At 37.5% G+C, this 20,407-nt stretch overlaps 1 protein-coding gene across 1 annotated transcript in view; it reads right to left on the reverse strand.

The window, feature by feature from the left end:
* The window catches only part of LOC128656400 (titin-like), a 491,015-nt gene that overhangs the window by 436,571 nt on the left and 34,037 nt on the right, over nucleotides 1-20,407 (reverse strand). Inside the window, exons 4-6 of the mRNA XM_053710280.1 lie at nucleotides 15,693-15,944; nucleotides 3,490-3,738; nucleotides 725-979 (exon numbers count right to left, since the gene is read on the reverse strand). Coding sequence (XP_053566255.1) covers nucleotides 725-979; nucleotides 3,490-3,738; nucleotides 15,693-15,944 — 756 coding nt within the window. The remainder of the gene's footprint in view (nucleotides 1-724; nucleotides 980-3,489; nucleotides 3,739-15,692; nucleotides 15,945-20,407) is intronic.

Raw genomic sequence — 20,407 nt, forward strand, 5'->3', positions numbered from 1 at the left:
TGCAGTTTTTATAAGGCACTTAATAAATTACTTTTTTCTCACTTAGGACTCAATGTTCAAAGCAACATCACAATAGTCACCACATTTATAGTGAATATATAAGTGTTCTAAGGGAGTAACATAAAAATGGGGTAAATTCTATAGGTATGTTCTAAATCTAAACAATACATGCTAGCTTTGAGTGATGAAATGAGCATTTGTAAGAAATATATTGCTTTTCCTCTGACATTTAGTTTGCATATAGATTATATGGACTATTACAAAACATTATGCATGTAGAGAAAGCACTGAGATTCGTATTCATTGGCGGTGTGCTTGGAATGGTTAACGGCAGAGAGCCCTATTCCTTCATATGGAAGGCACATCGCCACTCATCTGTACAATGATGGCCAGCCCGCTGCTTTCTAACATTTCACCCGGCAGAAGCTTTGCAAGACTGGCGAAACTGAAATTAGCCTTTCTCATAGGATCCTGTGATTTTTTCAACATCGGGCCAATAGCTTATATTAAAAATAACTTGGACATCCCTGCATTAAAGGTTCTTAACAATTTGACAACATCATAATAAATGTGGTGTACAAATTGATTGGATAAAAACTGTGCTGAGGAATTCATGGCTGCGTGCTAAAATACATGGATATGGCAGACTTTTTTTTTCAGCCTACAAAATTACAATTGCATCTCATCTTCAATATCAAACAATAATCTTAGTGTCTTTACTCACTTGTAAAGATGACGATTTCATAAGAAGTTCCAAGTACATCTTTCCCAGCAACAGCAAAGATTTTGATTGTGTATTTGTTTCCAGGTGTTAGGTTTTGAATAGACAACGACTCTGAGTTTGCCTGCAGGACCTGAGTAAAATCTCCAGTGACCTCAATGTTATAGAAGCTGAAGTTACCAAGAGGAGGGATCCATCTTAAATCAACAGAACTAGTTGACACATTCCCAGCCTGAACATCCCTGACCACTTCCGGTCCTATGTTTATAAAAAGAAGGAAATAATTATTTTAAATTAATTTGTTTGCCAGACCTTTCTGAAGATAACCTCAAACCACTAAACTATCAAACAAACAATCTGCTAACAAAATGTGACACTTTTAAAACATGTAAAACTGATACATATGCGATACAATCATATGAATCTTTAAAAATTATGTTGAAATATTTTGTATATATAGGTACCAGTACACATGAATAGCAAATATATTAAATCTTGAAATATTGTGGCAGATCACAAGTGAAGCCTAAAAATATAAGCACTATTGAGCGTTAACACAACTCAAAATCAATAGCGCTCTTACTCTTGCACTCACATTACAAGTTAAAAGTAAAATTATAAAACTCCAGCTCGCTTGTATCTGGAGGTCAGATAGAGTGGCCAAGTTAAACCACTCACCTAATAGACTTCTATGGGCATGCTGCATGTCCGGCTTTCACTCAAGTGCTAAACCAAAGGTGCAATAAGCAGAAAGTGCGTTAAAAAATAGAAGAAATCGTTTGGCTCTTCACTCAGTATAAAACACCTTTGAGCCCTTTCGAATCCAACACCTTGTCATATACCATGCCCCTTAGAAGACTTTTTTTTAAAACATTTGTCATAATGAAGAAAATAATTTTCTCTTTTATTATTTATAAATATAAGTGAAATACTTTTTTTTTTACATGTGTTTTTATTATCTTTTATTGTAGCCCTAACACTTTATTTCAGGGCTCTAGTTGCGCTATTTTTTTAACATTCTATTGTGTTGCACATAACTCACCACTTGTAATTTGAGTGATGTATTGGTTGTTCTAAAAAAATTGTAACTTTGCAAACATCCTCTGGTAATTCTTTTTTGTCATGCACTTGTAATATCAGATTGTGCACTATTCTTTGCACGAGCCTGTTATATTGATAGCGCACCCTGCACTATCAGTAGCACTCCACTTGTTACCTGGGCCTATATTTTAAAGTAATAATTAATTCATAATTATATATAATTTATATATAAATATTGTTTAAAACCATGAAGAAAATATGTTAACTAAACATAGGTGTCTGATATAGCTGTTAAGTACTTTATTCAATACAGTATATGCAGTGTCTATTGCTGAGTTGATCACAGGTGAAGATTGCATGCACAAAGTAAGCCTTTTAGGCAATTGGTTACAGTTTCTAGGCAGCATACTCTTAAAGTTATGGTAAAGTTTCCAATTTGTATAATGAAACCCAGAATGGAAACAATATTTTAGATGGACTTTACTTCATCCATTGTAATGAAGATGCGCTGTAACTTACTTTTTAATACAGTGATGAGATTCTAATATCCCGTGCTCTGGTTGCCTACTACAAAAATATTTTTTTTTTGTAAGCTAACAGTTTTGACTGTTCTCCAATCGGTGCCATACGGCACTCACACAATTTTTGTTTTTGTGGTAATTGGAGAACAGTTCAAACCGTCAAATAAAAAATTACTTTTACACTGGACAGCCAGGGCACGGGGTATTAGAATTTCATCAATATATTAAAAAGTAAGCTATAGCATATCGCCATTAAAATTGATGACTTAAAATCCATCTAAAATATATGTTTTTATTCCAGATCTGATTATGCGAATTGGAAACCATTACTTTAAATGTTATTTTTTTTCTAAAAACTACACTTTTCTAAACATTAAATTAAAATAGTGGTATGGTTACACTGAGTACCTGACAATGTTTGTGCTTTACACTAGCCAAAAGATTTAACACTTTGAGTTTCAATGTGAAAAATACCAGTATTACACAAACACTTTCAAATATAGCAGAATAGATGGCTTAAATCATACAAATAAAAAAAATAAAAAACACTCTGTGTAAAACAGTCAAATGTAATATATACAAAAAAGAAAACTTGAAAAAAGTTCATGAAAAAATAAAAACAAAAATTAGACCACATGTTTCACAAGAGCATATCACATTGCATATCACATTGCATATCACATTGCATATCACATTGCATATCACATTGCATATCACATTGCATATCACATTGCATATCACATTTTGCATGCAGAGTCAAGATTCAAGTGAAAAAATCACAACTCGAGAATGCCATAGAATGCCAATCATTCATATCTGCAAGATTTCTGAAGCAAAATGAATTTGATCTAGCAAGACCACATTACCATAACAAAACAGAAATGCTTATGTTACTGTTTTTCCACATTGCTACCAGTTGTGGTTTAATCTGCAAGACATCACGTATTGGGAACCTCTTGCAATTATAAAATGTTATTTGCATGGATGATCACTAACATTAAGCTGGAAAGATAAGAAGTGAGGCATAAGGAATTTCGTAACATGATCTCAAGGGAAAAACAAGACCCCTTGGCAGCCTAAAGAGCAAGAGTTTTCTAAGATGAACTGTGGCTATAATAAATGTCAAGGCAAATCATACATACCTAGACATGGTAACTAGTATCCAATCACATGCCAAAACAGGAAAATGTGTTGTTTTTTACTTACTTGTGTACAAGAAGATCTCACTTCCGTAACCATACAATAAGTTATTTCCTTGATATGCTGAAATCTGAATTCTATAGAGATTCCCCGGTGTCAGATCCTCAATAAATACAGCTGTATAGTTCACAATTGTCATGTTTGTTTCAATTTCATACAAATTGATTGTGTAGGAAATGCCCTTATATGGTAAAGCTTCCCAAACTAGGAGCACAGATGTAGTGGAAATGTCTGTAGAGCTGAGGATTTCTGACACTAGAAAAAAACAAAAATCCTGTCACAACATTTACAAAAATCATTATATATTGTAAATGTTAACAAAATTTTAAAAAAATAGATTTAATAGGAAAAAAATATTAAAAAGCAGACAAGTAAATCCTCTGTAGCAATCATCAGACAATCCCATGTAGCAAGCACAAGCCAGACTACTAGCATTGGAAACAGTACATGGCTGCAAAGCTGAAAGATAGGTATCCTAAAGCTAGCTATAAATTTACCTGTGTATAGTGTTAAACAATTTTAAATGTAAGCTTGTTTATTGATTAGAAATAAATATGCGTATATTCTAAACCAATTGTTACAAATCGTATATATTGACAAATATTTTAATTAAATGTAGTGGTAAATGTTAAAGAGAAGGGTTTGGTTTGCTTTTTAATCAAAATTAGAGCATAGTTACCAGAGGGAAAATGTCTTAAGAAACCAACAGTTTGAAGACACTTACCTTGCCTGTAATTGGTAAGTAGCATTATCTGATATTCATTTCATATTTGTTTTTAGTACACTAGAATGCAGGTAAATTTAACCATTTGACATTGTGACCTAAAGTTCTAATAGTTACCCAGTCTTCTGATCCTCTCCTTTCTCTTGCCCTTGAAGACACCCACTATTCTGTCTGCTGCACACATATCCCATCACTGAAAAGCAGCACTCAAAATGGATACATTGCACTTTCAGTATAATCTCATTAAAGCAACCTGAGATTTAGAAGCAAACTACCAGTTGATTTTATCATCCCCAAGTGATTTTATTTGTGTTAATTTCTATCATATTTAAAGGGAAAAAAATTGTTAGCTACACTATAGTGAACTTATTGAAGTTGTACTACATCTATGTTTCTTTAATATTTAAGTGTTAAATTATATTGATCTATGAATAATAATCTTTTAGCTAACCAGCATTTGGTCATTATTGTAAATTCTTGCTCCTTTTGTCCTCTCATAGGCAATTAAATACAAATAATACATTGCATTTCTCAAACTTGGATTTTAGTAACAAACTTTCGTCTAGATTACGAGTTTTGCGGTATGAGTGAAAAAGCAGCATTAAGGCTCATAATGCTGCTTTTTCACTCCCGCTGGTATTACGAGTCTTGCAGGTTTAGGAGTACTGCACACTTTTTTGGCCGTACCGCAAATTAACTTACGCAGTTTGCGTAAAGATTTTTTTCAATGGGACTTCCATAGCGCCGGTATTAAAAGCTTTCTCTGAGAGGCCAAAAAGTGAGCGGTACAGCCTATCCCGCAAGATTCGTAACGCAATCCAAAGTCAGTAGTTATGAGTTTTACACTACAAAGCTGTAGCATAAAAATCATAACTAAAGTGCTAAAAAGTACACTAACACCCATAAACTACCTATTAACCCCTAAACCGAGGCCCCTCTGCATCCCAAACACTAAAATAAATGTATTAACCACTAATCTGCCGCTCCGTACATCGCCGCCACTATAATAAACATATTATCTCCCGCCTCGCAAACACTAGTTAAATATTATTAACCCGTAATCTGCCGCCCCTAACATCGCCGTCACCTACCTACATTTATTAATCCCTAATCTGCTGCCCCCAACGTCGCCGCCACTATACAAAATTTATTAACCCCTAAACCTAAGTCTAATCCTAACACCCCCTAACATAAATATAATTAAAATAAATCTAAATAAAAATTCCTATCATTACCTAAATTATTATTATTTGAAACTAAATACTTACCTGTAAAATAAACCCTAAGCTAGCTACAATATAACTAATAGTTACATTGTAGCTATCTTAGGGTTTATTTTTATTTTACAGGCAAGTTTGTATTTATTTTAACTACCTAGTTAAAATAAATAAAATGTACCTGTAAAATAAAACCTAACCTGTCTTACACTAACACCAAACCTTACATTACAATTAAATACATTAAATTAATTAAATACAATTACCTAAATTACCACAAACCCCCCCCCACTAAATTACACAAAATAAAAAAATAAATTATCAGATATTTAATCTAATTACACCTAATCTAATAGCTCTATCAAAATAAAAAAGCCCCCCCAAAATAAAAAAAACCCTAGCCTAAACTAAACTACCAATAGCCATTAAAAGGGCCTTTTGTGGGGCATTGCCCAAAGAATCCAACTCTTTTACCTGTAAAAAAAAATACAAACAACCCCAACAGTAAAACCCACCACCCACACAACCAACCCCCCAAATAAAATCCTAACTAAAAAAAACCTAAGCTCCCCATTGCCCTGAAAAGGGCATTTGTATGGGCATTGCCCTTAAAAGGGCATTTAGTTCTTTTTCAGCCCAAAAGCCCTAATCTAAAAATAAAACCCACCCAAAAAACCCTTAAAAAACCTAACACTAACTGCCGAAGATCCACTTACAGTTTTGAAGACCGGATATCCATCCTCAACGAAGCCGGGAGAAGTCTTCATCCAAGCGGCAAGAAGTCCTCAACCAAGCTGGCAGAAGTGGTCCTCCAGACGGGCAGAAGTCTTCATCCAGACGGCATCTTCTATCTTCATTCATCCGGCGCGGAGAGGCTCCATCTTCAAGACATCCAGCGTGGAGCATCCTCTTCTTCCGACGACTAACGACAAATGAAGGTTCCTTTAAATGATGTCATCCAAGATGGCATCCCTTTAATTCCGATTGGCTGATAGAATTCTATCAGCCAATCGGAATTAAAGGTGAAAAAATCCTATTGGCTGATGCAATCAGCCAATAGGATTGAGCTTCAATCCTATTGGCTGATACAATCAGCCAATAGGATTGAACTCGCATTCTATTGGCTAATTGGAACAGCCAATAGAATGCGAGCTCATTCCTATTGGCTGATTGCTTCAGCCAATAGGATTTTTTCACCTTTAATTCCATTTGGCTGATAGCAGGATGGATGAAGATAGAAGATGCCGTCTGGATGAAGACTTATGCCCATCTGGAGGAACACTTCTGCCGGCTTGGATGAAGACTTCTCCCGGCTTCGTTGAGGACTTCTTGCTGCTTGGATGAAGACTTCTCCCGGCTTCGTTGAGGATGGATGTCCGGTCTTCAAAACTGTAAGTGGATCTTCAGGGGTTAGTGTTAGGTTTTTTAAGGGTTTTTTGGGTGGGTTTTATTTTAGATTAGGGCTTTTGGGCTGAAAAAGAGCTAAATGCCCTTTTAAGGGCAATGCCCATACAAATGCCCTTTTCAGGGCAATGGGGAGCTCAGGTTTTTTTAGTTAGGATTTTATTTGGGGGGGTTGGTTGTGTGGGTGGTGGGTTTTCCTGTTGGGGGTTGTTTGAATTTTTTTTTACATGTAAAAGAGCTGATTTCTTTGGGGCAATGCCCCGCAAAAGGCCCTTTTAAGGGCTATTGGTAGTTTAGTTTAGGCTAGGGTTTTTTTTATTTTGGGGAGGGCTTTTTTATTTTGATAGGGCTATTAGATTAGGTGTAATTAGTTTAAATATCCAATCAGCCAATTGGATTGAGCTCGCATTCTATTGGCTGATTGGAACAGCCAATAGGATTTTCTCACCTTTAATTCCGATTGGCTGATAGAATTCTATCAGCCAATCGGAATTCAAGGGACGCCATCTTGAATGACATCATTTAAAGGAACCTTCATTCGTCATTAGTCGTCGGAAGAAGAGGATGCTCCACGCCTGATGTCTTAAAGATGGAGCCGATCCACGCCGGATGGATGAAGATGGAAGATGCCGTCTGGATGAAGACTTCTGCCTGTCTGGAGAACCACTTCTACCGGCTTGGATGAAGACTTCTCCCGGCTTTGTAGAGGACTTCTTGCCACTTGGATAAAGGCTTCGTTGAGGATGGATGTCCGGTCTTCAAAACTGTAAGTGAATCTTCAGGGGTTGGTGTTAGGTTTTTTTAAGGGTATTTTGGGTGGGTTTTATTTTTAGATTAGGGCTTTTGGGCTGAAAAAGATCTAAATGCCGTTTTAAGGGCAATGCCCATACAAATACCCTTTTCAGGGCAATGGGAAGCTTAGGTTTTTTAGTTAGGATTTTATTTGGGGGGTTGGTTGTGTGGGTGGTGGCTTTTACTGTTGTGGGGTTGTTTGTATTTTTTTTTATAGGTAAATTTCTTTGGGGCAATGCCCCGCAAAAGGCCCTTTTAAGGGCTATTGGTAGTTTAGTTTAGGGTTTTTTTTTATTTGGGGGGGGTTATTTTCATAGGGCTATTAGATTAGGTGTAATTATAAATTAAATATCTGATAATTTCTTTTTTATTTTGTGTAATTTAGTTTTTATTTGTTTTTGTAATTTAGGTAATTGTATTTAATTAATTTCATTTATTTAATTGTAGTGTAATGTTAGGTGTTAGTGTAAGACAGGTTAGGTTTTATTTTACAGGTAAATTTGTATTTGCTTTAACTAGGTAGTTAGTAAATAGTTAATAACTATTTAATAACTATTCTACCTAGTTAAAATAAATACAAACTTGCCTGTAAAATAAAAATAAACCCTAAGCTAGCTACAATGTAACTATTAGTTATATTGTAGCTAGCTTAGGGTTTATTTTACAGGTAAGTATTTAGTTTTAAATAGGAATTATTTAGGTAATGATAGTAGGTTTTATTTAGATTTATTTTAATTATATTAAAGTTAGGGGGTGTTAGGGTTAGACTTAGGTTTAGGGGTTAATAAATATAGATAGGTGGCGGCGATGTTAGGGGCGGCAGATTAGGGGTTAATAATATTTAACTAGTGTTTGTGAGGCGGGAGTGCAGCGGTTTAGGGTTTAATATGTTTATTATAGGGGCGGCAATGTCCGGAGCCACAGATTAGGGGTTAATAAGTATAATGTAGATGTCGGCGATGTCGGGGGTGGCAAATTAGGGGTTAATAAGTGTAAGATTAGGGGTGTTTAGACTCGGGGTTCATGTTAGGGTGTTAGGTGTAAACATAAAATTTGTTTCCCCATCGGAATTAATGCGGCTGCGTTACGGAGCATTATGCTGCTTTTTTGCAGGTGATAGACTTTTTTTCAGCCTGCTCTCTCCGTTGATGTCTATGGGGAAATCATGCATCAGCACGTAAAACCAGCTCACCGCGGCTTTCAGCAGTGCTGCTATTTGAGTGCGGTATGGAGCACAATTTTGCTCTACGCTCACTTCTTGCCTGTTAACGCTGGGTTTATGAAAACCTGTAATACCAGCGCTGTAGGATAGTGAGCGGTGACAATTACTAGTAATCTAGCTGTATAGTAACCGTTATAATAATAAGAAATAGTAACTGTAGGGGGGGCGGAGCTGGCCAGCATGGGGAACAGACGTGTGTGCTAGGAGCTCCTCAGCTTAACCTGTTCAACAATGGGGATATTGCTATAACTTTAGCAAATCTAACTACTAAAACAACCCCAGAGATCAGAGATAACTACATTGCATAATCTCCTAAGGAATGAAAGTCTACTTTCTACTGACTTTGACATCTTTCTAGCAACCTTAATGGTGCAGCCCCACAATGGCCGACAAGTCTATATCAGAGTTTATTCCCTATAATAGCCGCTACCGAGGTATGGAGGTTACGCTGCATAAATTTGAGAGACATGTCTGTGGGCTGTTGGAGAGCCACTACTCGGAGCTGAGCTTGTTATTAGCGCAACTGCTCGAGGATGTCGCTACTACGTATGACATCCAAGATGGCGATTTGGAGCCTGGATTTAACGCTGACAGACCAGAGGCCTTATCAACGCCGGCTGATTCCCAGAGCCAACTCCCCGCGCTCAAAGAGGCAAAGCTAACAGAAAAGCCGGGGAAATATGTGAAGGGACTTCAATCACTGCCGGGAGCTACAACCCGTTCACAGCCCTCTTGCAAGTCGGAGAAAAATGCGCCATTGACAAAGATGGTCGCCCTGACAGGAGAGAACATACTTCCTTGCAGCCTGAAATACGGAGTTCAGTTTCTCTTTACCACCTACTGTGACATCGGGTCTGGTATCATGGCGATGGGACTTACCACAGCTGCTCCTACATGGAGTCTCAGCGCATATCCATACTCGTGGCAGATCCTGAAGATGCCGGTACCGAGAGGACCTAAAACCGGAGTGGGGTGAACTTATAGTGATTGCCCCATACCGCAAGTGCCCAACGCTCGCTGGTCTGTGATAGGACTTGCTGCAGATATGTAGACTCTTGTGTGGCTTGTGTCCAAAACGTATGGGAAACTTTTCATTTGTTTTTTTTTTGTCTTTTTATTCTTCAACTGACATTACTAAGATGTACTTTCAGACTTTAGCTGTGCACATTGGGATGTTCCGTTCTTTGTTTTATGCAACTGTCTTGGCGATCACTCCCTGCTACACATAACAGCCTGGTTCCTAACTATTTAACTCCTTTAGGCGCCAATATATATAACTATGCGCTATAACAACTAATTAAGGGTTCCTAAAAGTTTATATATTCCCTCACAATGTTCTGTTTCAGTTTCAGTTTAGGATGTTTTCTGGTAATTCATAATTTAAACTCATGTTAGGTAACATGCATAGCAAGTTGTAACTATTTATTGAAGGCTATACAAGTGAAGCACAAGTCTTACATATATCTCTTAGTGGAATACCCCCACAATATGAGCGCCGTAGCCACATCACTGTATACCCAGCTATATTATTGTTTGCAAATAGCCCTATACCTCTTTCCCACTACGCATATAGCGCATAAAATATTTAGATCCCTGTAGTTGGGCAACTTATTTCCTGTTAAGGTTAACCCGTGGATTGTTGCATTGTCTGCCTCACTAACCAACATTCAAAACTAAGCTTAGTCAGGCCTATAGGAGCAGCTTAAGGAGGGCTCCACTATACTTTCCTTCCTGTACTCCTTATAGAAGCAGTACATAACGTATGTAGTGCTGGAAGATTATATGCTCACACTTTCATATTTTCATATACGGATATGTTTTGTCTCCAAAGGCCTCAAATTGTTTCCTTAGATGACTGTTGCATTATACAGTAGTTTTCGGCAAGGATATGTCTCATAACTTAATTCTCAGATAGGCTCATTACCCAACATTATGGGACCATATAAGCTCTCTATTTAATTGCTTTAGCTATATGCAACTTGGTAAGACATACTGCTTGTCTAACATGGTTTAACAAATGTATGGTTTTAGTATTGGACCTATGTTAACACGCCTCAACTTCAAGCATAAGTTACTAAAAGAATACAGCATGGGGAGCTGTGTCTGAGAAAGCATGACATTTGCTTTTGATCCTGCAAGTAACCAGATAGTTCCTGACAAGGTTTAAAATAGCCCACTTACCTCAGACTTTATGTATTTATATATGGTAATTGCCAATAGTATATCAATAACACCCCCCATGGACCATTAATAACTTGGGTATAGGAGGTTAAGTTCTATATTATATTGCTATTTCTATTGCTCTGCATTAGTTATAATACTTATTACCCTAAAAATTCTGAGCATTACTCAAATAATTTCTGCCTAAATACGCCTTACTTATGCCTTCCTGTGTCATGCAAGATACTGTTTGTCTCTATACTAATATTGAAACAACTATATGCAAGGTATATTTATCACCTACTATGTATGTATTAGTATATTTGAGTGTATAATATAATCAAGGTGTCATGCCCAGATTTGTTCGGTGTCCCACACTAATTAGTTAGACAGATGCGATCACCCCCTCTTATTGCTGTTATACATTTACCTATTTACTATTAAGGCCTGTGTTACGAGTACAGCTCTCTATATTAGTTATAATATTTGTTAATCAACAAATATCAGTATTACTTAAATAATTTTTGCCTTAATACGCCTTACTTACTCCTTCCTGTGTCATGCAGCTTACTGTCTAGTCTCTATATTAATATTGTAACAACTATATGCAAGGTATATCTATCACCTACTAAGTGTGTATGAGTATTTGAGTGTATAATATAAACAAGGTGTCATGCCCAGGTTTGTTCTGGGTCCCACACTGGTTATTTAGACAGATCCAATCACCCCCTCTTATTGCTGTTATATATTAACCTATTTACTATTAAGGCCTGTGTTACGAGTGCAGCTTCTATAAAAAGGTAGAAGAGAAGAGAGTAGAAGGAGGGGAAGAAGAGGGAAAAAAAAAAAAAAAACATACAAAGAACTTCTATTAGATCTGGACAGCGTGTACACTCCCCCTATCTAAGTAAAATAAGCCAATAGGGGTTAATTCCATCTACCCCGCTCCATGGTCAAGACCTACCCACTCTCACAATCTCCTGGCTCATAGTTTATACAGGGTTAAAACCATTCTACGTCCCGATAACGTTCCTATATTAGCTAACTTCCCTTCAACACTATTGATACAATCATACCAATGGTGGAGAAGCTTATTGACAGGGAATACCCTAATGCGCTTTTTATTAGATTTAATAATCCCTAGTCTGCCCTGGGACTCCCCCTCCTTGGACATTTCTAATCACCCACCTCATACTTTAAACCTTAAACTTTGCATACTCATATAAGGCTCCGCCCCCCCCCTCCCCCTTTCCTATACGTATAGCGGTGCTTACCCGCTGAATATCCCCCCCCCTGGACATTTCAGCCCAAAAGTGGCTGAAGCATAAGCCAACTCTCCACAGTTTGACTTCTCTGACCTGGATACTTTATTGATTATTTTCTATAGTACTGTGGAGATCATATTTTAAACAGATAACATAAAATGAAGTTGTATTCCATTTCGCCTAAACTCATTGTCTATTTTTCAGCTTATGATTTGATATGTAATTATATTAGTACATGTATATCTTGTTTTTTCTCTCCCCAAACATGTCAATCTATAGACATTGTATTATTTACACTGATGTATTTTTTGCCCCAGGGCGATGTTTGCTTGTAAATCTATGTGGTAAACTTCAATAAAAAAATTATTTTCAAAAAAAAGAAATAGTAACTGTATAGTCTGTTAATTATCATTTTCACTGTTTAGCATATATACTGTAGCTATGTTCAACAAGGTAAAATCATGTTACTATTTCTAATCTGTTTTTAAAGTATTTATGTTGCTTACAAGAACTGGATCTGTGTAAATATTATAAACAGAATTTATGTATCTTCAAATGTATTTTGCTGCTCATGCAAATATGGCATCACAATGCCAATAAACACACCCATTAAAAAAATTGCTTGTCTTTAAAGCTTACCATCTAGATTGTTTAGAAATATCTGTGCTGGTATTGAAATGTCATGTAATACTATTAATATGATGTTTTTATATGAAAGCTTAGTATTGCCATACAATCACCTAGATTACGAGTTTTTGTCTTTAATGGTGTGCGGTGTTAACGAGCATTTTTTTCTCACCGCTCACTTAAGACAACGCGGCGTTAGCCGCAAAAAAGTGAGCATTGACCAAAATTTTGCTCCACATCTCCCCTCAATACCAGCGCTGCTTAAGTCAGCGGTAAGCTGGTGTAACGTGCTTGTGCACGATTTCCCCATAGGAATCAATGGGGGAGAAAACCCACCACCCACACACCCAACCCTACTCTAAAACCCACCCAATCTCCCCTTAATAAAACCTAACACTAACTCCTTGAAGATCACCCTACCTTGAGACGTCTTCACCCAACCGGGCAGAAGTGGTCCTCCAGACGGCCAGAAGTCTTCATCCGATCCGGGTGGAAGAGGACCTCCAGACGGGCAGAAGTCTTCATCCAGGTGGCATCTTCTATCTTCATCCATCTGGAGTGGAGCGGGTCCATCTTCAAGCCATCCGACGCAGAGCATCCTCGTCCATCTGACGACTTATACTAAATGACTGTACCTTTAAGTGATGTCATCCTAGATGGCGTCCCTTCAATTCTGATTGGCTGATAGAATTCTATCAGCCAATCGGAATTAAGGTAGAAAAAATCCTATTGGATGATGCAATCATCCAATAGTATTGAGCTTGCATTCTATTGGCTGTTCCAATCAGCCAATAGAATGCGAGCTCAATCCTATTGGCTGATTGGATCAGCCAATAGGATTGAACTTCAATCCTATTGGTTGATTGCATCAGCCAATAGGATTTTTTCTACCTTAATTCCGATTGGCTGATAGAATTCTATCAGCCAATCAGAATTGAAGGGACGCCAACTTGGATGATGTCACTTAAAGGTACCGTCATTTAGTGTTAGTCGTCGGATGGAAGAGGATGCTCCGCGTCGGATGGCTTGAAGATGGACCCGCTCCGCTCCGGATGGATGAAGATAGAAGATGCCGCCTGGATAAAGACTTCTGCCCATCTGGAGGTCCTCTTCTGCCCGGATCGGATGAAGACTTCTGCCGGTCTGGAGGACCACTTCTGCCCGGTTGAATGAAGACGTCTCAAGGTAGGGTGATCTTCAAGGGGTTAGTGTTAGGTTTTATTAAGGGGGGATTGGGTGGGTTTTAGAGTAGGGTTGGGTGTGTGGGTGGGGGTTTTTAATGTTTAATTGTAGTAATTTTATTTAGATTATTTTAAATTATATTTAAGTTAGGTGGGGGTTAGGGTTAGACTTAGGTTTAGGGGTTAATACATTTAAAATAGTGGCAGAGACGTTGGGTGCGGCAGATTAGGGGTTAATAAATGTAGGTAGGTGTTGGCGATGTTAGGGACGGCAGATTAGGGGTTAATAAAATTTAACTAGTGTTTGTGATGCGGGAGTGCGGCAGTTTAGGGGTTAATATATTTATTACAGTGGCGGTGATGTCCGGTTGGCAGATTAGGGGATAAAAAATGTATTTAAATGTTTGAGATGTGCGGGGGGCTTCGGTTTAGGGGTTAATAGTTAGTTTATGGGTATTAGTTTACTTTTTAGCACTTTAGTTAAGAGTTTTATGTTACGGCGTTAGCCCATAAAACTCTTAACTACTGACTTTTAAATGCGGTAGGAGTCTTGACAGGAGAGGGTGTACTGCTCACTTTTTGCAAGACTCGTAATACCGGCGTTAGGCAAATCCCATTAAAAAGATAGTATACGCAATTGATGTAAGTGGATTTTTGGTATGCTCGAGTCGCGGAAGAAAGGTGAGCGGTACACCTGTACCTGCCAGACTCGTAATACCAGCGGGCGTTAAAAAGCAGCGTTGGGACCTCTCAACCCTGCTTTTTAAGGCTAACGCAAGACTCGAAATCTAGACGATAGTTTTTAATAAACAACTTCACATGCAACATTGCTGAAAACATACAGATAACAGTACCTACCAGTCTTAACTACAGATATCCCTTTACAATAAAGTAATTAATAGTTATTAACTATAAACTCACAGAGTAATATCTCTGCTCTTCAGCCAATGTCTCTGCTTTTCAACTCTCTCTCTGCTGGTCAAGTCTGTCTCCACTTTTCAGTTCTCTCTGATGTTCAACTGTTTTCTCTGCTATTCAATTTCTCTCTTTCTTTTGTTCAAATCTCTCTCTGCAAGTCAACTTTGTCACTGCTGCTTAACTTTTTCTTTACTCACAAGCCTGTTACCCCCACTCCTAAATAGACATCACCAAAAAGGTCCCCAGACTTCTCATGCCTTCTTTTAAACATGTCCACCACCACAGAATGCAGGGAACTGTAGTTCCCCCAACTGCAGAGATGAAAAGCTTCATATATTGCATGCCATAGCACTGTGAAGGGAATATAAATAATACCAGTGCAAGTATTGAGCATGTGTAATAACAAAATTAAATAAGTAGATAGGCATGATTAAAAAAAAAAATAACATAAACCCACTTGTTTTTCTGTTACATGGATTCATCTGAATCTTATCCCTTTCTTCGTCTCTCAGTTTTTACAGTTTTTACATGATTTATTGATAGATAGATTTCATTAAAAGTTTACTTTAAAAGTTTAATTTAACAAGCCATTTCAAAAAAAGTCGTATTAGTTGATAATACTCATATTTACAAAATATAACTAAGTGAAATTATAGGTTTTTAAAATTCTAACTATTCAAGCACAATGGCAAAACTTACATAGTACTGAAATCTCACTGCTACTCCCTCTTAAGTTGTTCTCTCCAACTGCAGAAATCCTCACTGTGTACTGGCTCCCACTGGTCAGGTTTGTGATAGTCACTGATTCTGAGCCCACATTGAAACTCTGAGGTAGATCTCCTGAAACTTCTACCAGATAAGAACTTCTGTTGCCTTCTGAAAGGAGCCAACTCACGTACAGTGAGGTGCTGTTTACTTTAAAGACCTCAAGGATAGTTACATAGGAAGGTTCTAGAAATAAAAATGCAATATTTATCATTAACAAGATATTTCACAGTAAGAATAGTAAGCATTCATATGGATTTAATTTACCTTTACTGCTCTCAGTTAGGTAAAAAAATAGACCCTTGATGGGCCCAAGTGGGGAAAATATAGAAACATTGATTTTCTTAGCATATAAGAACCATAGGTTTAAAAACTCTGCCAATGTTTTCTTTAAAGTATAAGCTCAATTAGTTCATAAGATATGGTTACACTTATCTCAGGCATTCTTGAAGTCTCCCATATTGTTTGTCTTTACCACCTCTAATGGAAGTTTATCCCATTAATCAAATACCCTTTATTTTACACCACTTTCCTTGGGGGGTAAAGGGTATCTGTGTGTTAATGTTGTATAGTTTATTTAGTAGAGTAGAATTTAGTAGAGTTTAAAGTCGGATTGTTGGAAAGTATTCATTAAACTCAGACACATGCAAGAGGAAGCTCCCCATTTTCTATCTTGGTTATGTTTTGTGATATATCTGACAGATAGCCCAGATCTTGTGTGGGAAGGAGTTTATATTAATAAATACATTGCTGGACTATTGACTGCATATTCTGAGTGTTGTGTCCTTTTTGGGGCCTGATGATCAGAAACTCACTGGCATGGAGAGAAATCTTGCCAAATCTTTGGCTCTCTTTTTTAGCTTTATTTTGCGCTGTAGGGGTCTCTCCTTCAAATCCAGAACTCATAGAGAGATAAACTGCTCTCAAGAAAAAAATTACCTTTTTAAAAGTTTTTGAGGGACCTCACAGTACTGACGAGACGTATTAGATCATCTCCCCAGAGCAAAGAAGTTTAGATCATCAGGCCTTTGGGGAGAATGTTAAGGTGTAGTTTTTTTTCTTTCTTCCTCTTAGGGGATAAGTAAAAGGTCTCAAGACCTTTATTATTCCTGAATGTAGTTTGTTTGTCTTTCACCTCAATTATCTCATTCATCTTCCAAAAACAGACATTGGCCTAGACTCAATAAAACTCATTTGTGGGTGTAAAATGTATTGAGAATCGATTTATCTATTTTTCCCATAATTTTATTACTGAATGCTCCTGCCATTAACAGCTATAGTTTTGTGAGAAGCACAATACATAACCAGCATTCATGATTTTGGCCCAATCATGGGCTAGATTTACATTAAGGTACTGAGAGAAGCCTCCTTGTAAAGGCGAGATCATGTGTAAAATGTATTGAGCCTCGCTTTACCTATATTTCCCATAGTTTTATTATTGAATGTTCCTGCCATTAACAGCTATAGTTTTGTGAGGTGCACAATACATAATATCTCATGCAATAAACAGGAACCACTAGCAACACGGAAAAACAATAACTATAACTGCAGCACTATGTAAATTTTTGTTGTAAAATAACAAATGCAAGTCTGTTTTGTAGCTTCGTTATATAGAATAAAAAGTGTCTTGGTGATCTTGCATATGCAAATGAGGGGCCAGTCATGGGTGTACCAGTTGTGTGGTCATAATTTTTCACCTATACTTAGATCCAGTACATGTAATTCATAAACACAGTGAAATACATTGGCCTCTAGTTATGAAGGCGTCTATTTACCTGCATTCGCCGGCCCAATACGCTCGCCTAAGCTCGCCTACCATCGCCGCCGCGAACCTGAATACGTTCGCCAAAGTTATAAAAAAAGCTGTCAAGAAGCCGCGCACCAAGTACGGAGCGATGAGCAGTGGACTGTTGTTAACGGACAGTCATCGATCTCGCTGCTCATCGGCTTCTTCGCAGCTTTCTTGATAGCCTGTCACTAAGCACCCACACTATACTATACTGTTTTACCCCCTAAACCGCCGCTACTGGACCCTGCCGCAACTATAATAAATGTATTAACCCCTAAACCGCCGCTCCCGGACCCCGCCGCCACCTACATTATACCTATTAATGCCTAATCTGCCGCCCCCTATACCGCCGCCACCTATATTAAAGTTAATAACCCCTATCCTGCGGATCCTGGACCCCGCCGCAACTAAATAAATTGTTTAACCCCTAAATTGCCGCACCCGGAGCCCACCACCACCGACATTACATTTATTAACCCCTATCCTGCCCCCCACTACACCGCCGCCACCTACATTAAACTCATTAACCCCTAAACCGCCACTCCCGGACCCCGCCGCAACTAAATTAAATGTTTAACCCCTAAATCGCCGCTCCCGGACCCCGCCGCCACCTATATTAAACTTATTGACCTCTATCCTGCCCCCCTATACTGCCGCCACCTATATTAAACTTATTAACCCCTAAACCTAAGTCTAACACTAACCCCAACACCCCCCTAACTTTAATATTATTTTAATAAATCTAAATAAAACTTACTATTATTAACTAAATTATTCCTATTTAAAACTAAATACTTACCTATAAAATAAACCCTAATATAGCTACAATATAACTAATAGTTACAATGTAGCTATTTTAGGATTTATATTTATTTTACAGGCAACTTTGTATTTATTTTAACTAGGTACAATAGCTATTAAATAGTTAATAACTATTTAATAGCTACCTAGCTAAAATACTTACAAAATTACCTGTAAAATAAATCCTAACCTAAGTTACAATTAAACCTAACACTACACTATCATTAAACTAATTAAATAAATTAACTACAATTACCTAAAATTAAATACAATTAAATAAACTAAACTATAGTACAAAAAAACCCCACTAAATTACAGAAAATAAAAAAAAATTACAAGTAGTTTAAACTAATTACACCTAATCTAAGCCCCCTAATAAAATAATAAAGCCCCCCAAAATAAAAAAAATGCCCTATCCTATTCTAAATTACAAAGTAATCAGCTCTTTTACCAGCCCATAAAAGGGCTTTTTGCGGGGCATTGCCCCAAAGTAATCAGCTCTTTTACCTGTTAAAAAAAATACAACCCCCCCAACATTAAAACCCACCACCCACATACCCCTACTCTAACCCACCCAAACCCCCCTTAATAAAAAACGTAACACTAACCCCCCTGAAGATCTCCCTACCTTGAGTAGTCTTCACCCAGCCGAGCCGAATTCTTCATCCAAGCGGAGCAAGAAGAGGTCCTCCATCCGGTAGAAGTCTTCATCCAAGCGGTGTCTTCTATCTTCATCCAACCACGGCTCCATCTTCCAGACCTCTGATGTGGAACATCCTGCTGGCCCGATGGACTAACGATGAATGAAGGTTCCTTTAAGGGACGTCATCCAAGATGGCGTCCCTTGAATTCTGATTGGCTGATAGGATTCTATCAGCCAATCGGAATTAAGGTAGGAAAAATCCGATTGGCTGATTCAATCAGCCAATCAGATTGACCTTGCATTCTATTGGCTGTTGAGATCTTCAGGGGGTTCGTGTTAGTTTTTTTTAAGGGGGGTTTGGGTGGGTTAGAGTAGGGGTATGTGGGTGGTGGGTTTTAATGTTGGGGGGGTTGTATTTTTTTTTACAGGTAAAAGAGCTGATTACTATGGGGCAATGCCCCGCAAAAAGCCATTTTAAGGGCTGGTAAAAGAGCTGATTACTTTGTAATTTAGAATAGGGTAGGGCATTTTTTTTATTTTGGGGGGCTTTATTATTTTATTAGGGCGCTTAGATTCGGTGTAATTAGTTTAAACTTCTTGTAATTCTTTTTTTATTTTATGTAATTTAGTGGGGGGTTTTTTGTACTATAGTTTAGTTTATTTAATTGTATTTAATTTTAGGTAATTGTAGTTAATTTATTTAATTAGTTTAATGATAGTGTAGTGTTAGGTTTAATTGTAACTTAGGTTAGGATTTATTTTACAGGTAATTTTGTAAGTATTTTAGCTAGGTAGCTATTAAATAGTTAATAACGATTTAATAACTATTCTACCTAGCTAAAATAAATATAAAGTTGCCTGTAAAATAAAAATAAATCCTAAAATAGCTACAATATAATTATTAGTTATATTGTAGCTATATTAGGGTTTATTTTATAGGTAAGTATTTAGTTTTAAATAGGAATAATTTAGTTAATAATAGTAAGTTTTATTTAGATTTATTAAAATAATATTAAAGTTAGGGGGGTGTTAGGGTTAGGGTTAGACTTAGGTTTAGGGGTTAATAAGTTAAATATAGTGGCGGCGGTATAGGGGGGGCAGGATAGGGGTTAATAAATTTAATATAGGTGGCGGCGGTATAGGGGGTGGCAGATTAGGGGTTAATAGGTATTTTGTAGGTGGCGGCGGGGTCCGGGAGCGGCGGTTTAGGGGTTAATATATTTATTATAGTTGCAGCGGGGTCCGGGAGCAGCGGTTTAGGGGTTAGTAAGTTTATTTAGTTGCGGCGGGGTCCGGGAGCGGCGGTTTAGGGGTTAATATGTATAAAGTAGGTGGCGGCAGTGTAGGGGGACAGATTAGGGGTGTTTAGACTCGGGTTACATGTTAGGGTGTGAGGTGCAGACATCTCCCATAGGA

This window comes from Bombina bombina, chromosome 4 (assembly GCF_027579735.1).
Source record: "Bombina bombina isolate aBomBom1 chromosome 4, aBomBom1.pri, whole genome shotgun sequence".
Taxonomy (NCBI): domain Eukaryota; kingdom Metazoa; phylum Chordata; class Amphibia; order Anura; family Bombinatoridae; genus Bombina; species Bombina bombina.